Source organism: Piliocolobus tephrosceles, chromosome 15 (assembly GCF_002776525.5).
Source record: "Piliocolobus tephrosceles isolate RC106 chromosome 15, ASM277652v3, whole genome shotgun sequence".
NCBI classification, from domain to species: Eukaryota; Metazoa; Chordata; class Mammalia; order Primates; family Cercopithecidae; genus Piliocolobus; species Piliocolobus tephrosceles.
In genome coordinates this window covers 69,193,956-69,199,955 of record NC_045448.1, presented here as the reverse complement: position 1 = coordinate 69,199,955, position 6,000 = coordinate 69,193,956, and the positions used below count along the sequence as shown (strand labels likewise).

The 6,000-nt window shown below is 36.6% G+C and overlaps 1 protein-coding gene across 1 annotated transcript in view; it reads right to left on the bottom strand.

Annotated features, from left to right (window-relative positions):
• Nucleotides 1-254: 254 nt before the first annotated feature.
• APLF (aprataxin and PNKP like factor) overlaps nucleotides 255-6,000 on the bottom strand; it is a 105,962-nt gene continuing 100,216 nt past the window's right edge. The window contains 1 exon segment of the mRNA XM_023224018.2: nucleotides 255-522. Coding sequence (XP_023079786.2) covers nucleotides 323-522 — 200 coding nt within the window. The 3' untranslated portion in view covers nucleotides 255-322.

Sequence of the window (6,000 nt, the reverse complement as noted above, 5' to 3'; positions counted from 1 at the left end):
GACCAAAGTTTTGCGCAACCTATGGCTTTCACTTTTTATTACCAATATACAAAGTACATCAAAAATATCCATTTTTACTCTACCTTCTCTGTCTTCCTATTTCCAGATGCTTTAAGTAGGAAAGAAAAGGCAAGGCAACAAAAAATTCCATCTATTATACTGAAGGCTGACGTTTCCAATGTCTCATTTGTAAAGAGTCAGTAGTAGAAGTCAACTATCAAAAGAAGGAAATAACTGTCACTTAAGTACCTCCTTAGTTCATAAATGTTTTCCCACAAAGAAAAAGTAAATGTAAGGCACATACGACTACAGAAGTTAGTTACTACTTTCTTTTCATAAACTTTTTTGCTTCTTTCAAAAGCTCTTCCACGTCTTCCTTCTCTTCATCTTCCTTTCCTGGTTCCCAGTCAGAATCTTCATCTGTTGGCTCGTAGTCTTCTTCCTCATCATCTAGAAAGCTGTCGTTCAGGTCATACTCACTGGGCCCAACATTATCATTATCTTCATCTAAAACATTTCTCACTGAAAAACAGAAGATTGGTACACAACACATCAATCACCACTCAACCTGGGATGACAGACATCTACCTATAAAATGTCTTTCTGCATCCAGAGAATTAATTTTATTAATGCATAGCTTACCACTACAAATTTCTGGAAAGGGCACTAAAATGATGCTTGTTATTTATTATTCTAACTTTTCCTACCATGAGGTTCCTGAAACTAAAATGGCCCACGAGATTAATAATAATGGTTCCTTAATCTCATAATCATATTCACAACATCCCATCTTCCCATGTGGTAGAATGTATCTTTGTCCCAGTTATTCACTGCCCCTTCCTGTGATATGATTATACTTCCTCACTTCTCAGGGATTGCCCAAAGAAATGTGAGTGGAAATAGTGTGTGTCACTTCCAAAAGGATGCTTTAAGACTCTTTCTCTGGTTCTGCTATTGCCATTTCCCCTCTGCCACAAGAATAGCATGTCCCAGATAGAGGCTGATCCCTCAGTCTGGATTCCAGGATGAGAATACACATGGCACAGGGCCATAGCCAATTCACAGCTGCAATAAGAAGAAATACACTGAAATAAGTGTATTTATTGTTATAAGGCACTGAAATTTAGAAATGTTTGTTATTACAGCAAACCTAGCAAAAGCTTATTGACACATCAGGGCGTTAGCTTAGATACTTTGGAAAGTTTAGTTTTATAGGTCTAAGATATTAATAAGATTAGAATTGCCATCATAACAGACATTATAATTTACAGATTTCTAAGTAATATTATAATACTAGAATTATTCTGTCTCCAAATTCATTTCTTCCCTCATCCTACTCCTTCCACAGTGAGCTACAGAGTTGCTTTAAAATAAAGCAGTGAAAGACTCTAGGACAGTGTGGAACATTCAAGAAACAACTAAGAAGACTGTATCTAGAAATCTGAATGGCAGAGGACAGTCCCTGATGAACAGCAAATGTATAGGTTAAAAATATTAATGTCTGTACTTTAGTATATACTTTGGTTAATATCTTTCTAAAATGTTCACATGCAACATACAGTTATAATTTTAAAAATAAAGTCAATGAATTGGGAAAAATGACAAAGGAAGTAATATATCTGGCCTTTTAACCCTTATAGCCCAATACGCTTATATTTTTCTTTTTTCTTTTTTTCTTGAGATGGAGTCTTGCTCTGTCGCCCAGGCTGGAGTGCAGTGGCTGGATCTCAGCTCACTGCAAGCTCTGCCTCCCCAGTTTACGCCATTCTCCTGCCTCAGCCTCCCGAGTAGCTGGGACTACAGGCGCCTGCCACATCACCCGGCTAGTTTTTGTATTTTTAGTAGAGACGGGGTTTCACCGTGTTAGCCAGGATGGTCTCGATCTCCTGACCTCATTATCTGCCCGTCTCGGCCTCCCAAAGTGCTGGGATTACAGGCTTGAGCCACCGCGCCCGGCCACATTTATATTTTTCTTAATATCAGTACTCATTCCAGAAAGGATTTGAGACAGTTTATAATAATAAAATGCTAATAAAGGTAGAAATCAAAAACATAAAAAGCAGAATACACATATGATAATCTCAATTTTTAACACAATTGTTAAAAACAGAGCATCAAATTTATCCCCAAGATTCTTGGTAGCCACGGCTAACAAGGCAATACAATAACTTGCACAATTCTCATTATAGTAGGAAGCTCACCAGTTCCTTAAGGAAAATCTTGCATTACATTTATCTGTATACACAGCTCCTGTAAACATCTTGAGGGCATGTTCTATGTCTAATCTCAGTTATGCATATTTTTAAAATAATAACATGCATTTTTTAAAAATTGGAAGGCAGTTTGCAGTTGGGAAAGGGAGTGAGAAGGAAAGAACATCAATATCTCTATTTTTGTCAATTTTCCTCTTGGAAGTACCTTATACACATAATTTTCTTTTCTAAGATGTGAATGCACATTATCACATAACATGTCCTAATGATATCTCAATAAACAGTTTCCTTTCAGATTCAGAAATCACTTAGCAGCTTTTCAAGAAAAACAGATACAAAGCTGAAACAACTCCAGGTTCTCTGCTCACTTCATTGGCTGCTCCTTCTCAGTTTTCTTTGCTGGATTTTCCTCATCATCCTAATCTCTAATTTTTTAGAGCTGGAACTTCTTCTCTAACTCACACCTTAGATGATTTCATCCAGTCTTATGTCCTAAATTCCCAAATTCACATCTTAAGCCCTGACCTACTGCCCTGAATTCCAGACTCATTTATCTGGATACCTAAGCATTATCTGCACTTGGATGACTTACAGGCACCTGGAATATAACATTTCCAGAACATAACTCTTTAGTTGCTTCACCCAGATCTGGTCATTCTATTTATCAGTCTTGAATATATGACTTCTCTAATCATCCAACCATCTAGTTGTTTTAGCAAGAAATCTTGTAGTCATCCTTGAATATCCCTTACCGAGAACCCAACATCTAATACCTCAAGAGATCCTGTTAGCTTTACCTGCAAAGTAAATCCACCACTTCTCATTACATCCACTCTAATGCCCTGGCCCCAGTACTACCACTTTATTCCTGGATACAATATCCTCCTAACTGTCTCCCTTGCTTCCATTCTAGTCCATTCTTCACAAAAAAAAAAGTCAGAAAACCTTCCAATAGCTGTCTCACTCTAAATAAAATCTAAAGTCTTTATTTACATGTCTCAGCTTTGAAGACTGTACTCAACTAGCCCACTAGTAGTTTTCAGATCTCATCCCATGCCATTCTGTTTACTCGCACTGTTCCAATTGTATTTGCTCTTTGCTATTCCTACAGTACAAACATGGTCATCACCAGGGATTTTAAACTCATGATTCCTAAGGCCTGGCATATTCTTCCTTAGATAATCACCTGGCTTGCTCCCTCCTTCAAGCTTTGGCTCTAATGTCAAATTATCAGAGTGCTTCTTTTACCATCCTATCTGACATGGCACTCCCCATACCATATACACACCCTTGCTATTCTGTCCTCCTACACAGTTTATTTTTCTTCTAATTATCAACACATGACATCAAATAATTGCTTATGTGTGCACTACCCATCTGTGTACAATTCTGCAAGAGCAGGGCTTTGCTTCTATTGTGTCCTTAGCTCAGACAACAGTGCTTAACACGTGGGAGCACTTAATAAATATATTTGTTGAATGTATCAATATGAATAAGTGAACCATTTGCAAATCAACTACTGAACATCTTTAGTTTTACAGAAACCCTTCTTATTTTAGCCTACACTTTTGATCACTAGCCTGCCAGTCAATATAATGAATTATGTAAAAGACCTTAATTCTGCTAAATGAAGCCTCAGTGAACCCTGGAAATATTTAGCAACTTATTAAGAAGCCCCATTTGTTGAGGCAGTAAGGCCACATTAATCGGAATAATTTTGTTTGTTTACTCAAAAAAAAGCTCCTATCTATCATCACTTACATTTTATGTTTACCTTTACACATTAATGTTCTTTTAACAAGAAGTCCAGAATCTAACAAAACCATCTGTAACAGAATTCAACGTAGCTAGTAGTCAAATTTAATCCACCTTAACTCATATGAACAGGTACTTTATACTTTAAGTGAAGACACCTGAAGAGCCAAGTCATGACACGAGCACAAAGTCAGCTCTAGAATTCAGCACTGTGTCCTTTGTTAGTGGTGTCACACAGATCCTTCATAACAGGGTTGTAAATGCTAATATGCGATTATCTTTGTGGGACCAATTATTTAATAGATTATATTGTGGAAAATTCAATTAATAACTTCAAATATTATATAAAACAAATGCTACCTAGATGACTTTCCTTTTTTAAAAATTGCTAGTAGAATCTGAAGGTGTTTTTAGAGAAATATCCAATTCTGCCTTTCAGTGTAACTGGGCCAAAAAAAAAAAAATTAAACTTTACTTACCTGGAAAATACTCTGAATACTGATTTTTACAATGACACACATATTCTCATTACAATATTTCCAAGTAAATTTATCTTAGAAAGCTTTTTTTTTTTTTTTTAATTTGGGTTAACACTTCTAAGTTAAGGTAAACTTGAAAGAAATAAGTCTTTTCTCTATTTTTGCCTAGAATGCTTACAAATTTCTTTCTGCTAGTTACCTCTGATCTCATTTGATTGTCTATAAGAACCAGAAGTTGTTCCGGCTTTTTATCTGTTTTTCTTTTAAAGCTGTTAAGTGATTTCTGAATCTGAAAGGAAACTGTTTATTGAGAGATCATTAGCACATGTTATGTGATCATGTGCATTCACATCTTACCCAACAAAAAGACTCTTAAAAATAGCATAGTTTAAGAGAAAGAGGACTAGACCAGGGGTTAGAAGTCCAACTATCTGTGTTATAAACAAGCTCATGACAATGAACAAGTGACTTAACCTACTGGAAATTAATTTTTTTTTTTTTTTTTTTTTTTTTTTTTGAGACAAGGTCTCGCTTTGTTGCCCAGGCTGGAGTGCACAATCTCGGCTCACTGCAACCTCTGTCTCCCAGGTTCAAGCAATTCTCCTGCCTCAGCCACCTGAGTAGCTGGGATTACAGGGGCCCACCACCATGCCCAGCTAATTTTTGTATTTTTAGTAGAGACGGGGTTTCACCATTTTGGTCAGGCTGGTCTCAAACTCCTGACCTCAGGTGATCTACCCGCCTCAGCCCCCCAAAGTGCTAGGATTACAGGTGTGAGCCACTGCGCCTGGCCAGAAATTACTTTTTAAACTGCAAATCATTCGATTAAATGATCACAGAGATATTTCTAACTCCAGAGTTCTAATTTTAAGGCCCAAATAGGAACCTTCATTTTCTCTACAAATCAGTGAAATAAAATGAAATGTGGACAGGGATTGACAGCTTGACTAATTAAAGCCAGAACTGGTGAAATACGCTGTCACTGGTTTGTAAACACTGATGGGTAATGCTGAACTATCATTATGAAAAATAACTTTTAGAAAAAAATAATAAAATCTTTAACATATTTAAAACAACACATTATTTACTATATGGATTAGAATATGGTAATTTCTGATTTTTTATATGCAGAGGAATTTATACTATGAGAATGACAATTACACATTTTTGTCTAATATTTCTTTTACAATTTAAAATTTCACCATTAATTCTTATCTCAAGAACTAAATCTTCAAACTACTGAAGAGCATACTGTGTTACATACATGCCGCAAGAAATGTTGATTTTGCATGGAGAAAAATCTTTTCAAATTGCAGTGTTTTGTTAAGACAGGGTGTTGCTGTGTTGCCCAGGATAGAGTGCAGTGCCACAATCATGGCTCACTGCATTTTTGACATCCTGGGCTCAAGCGATACTCCCACCTCAGTCTCCCAAGTAGCTGGGACCACAGGTGTGCCCATAACCACAACTGGTTAATTTTTTTTTATTTTTTGTAGAGATGTGGTCTCACTCTGTTGCCCAGGCTGGTAGTAAACTCCTAGGTTCAAGCGATC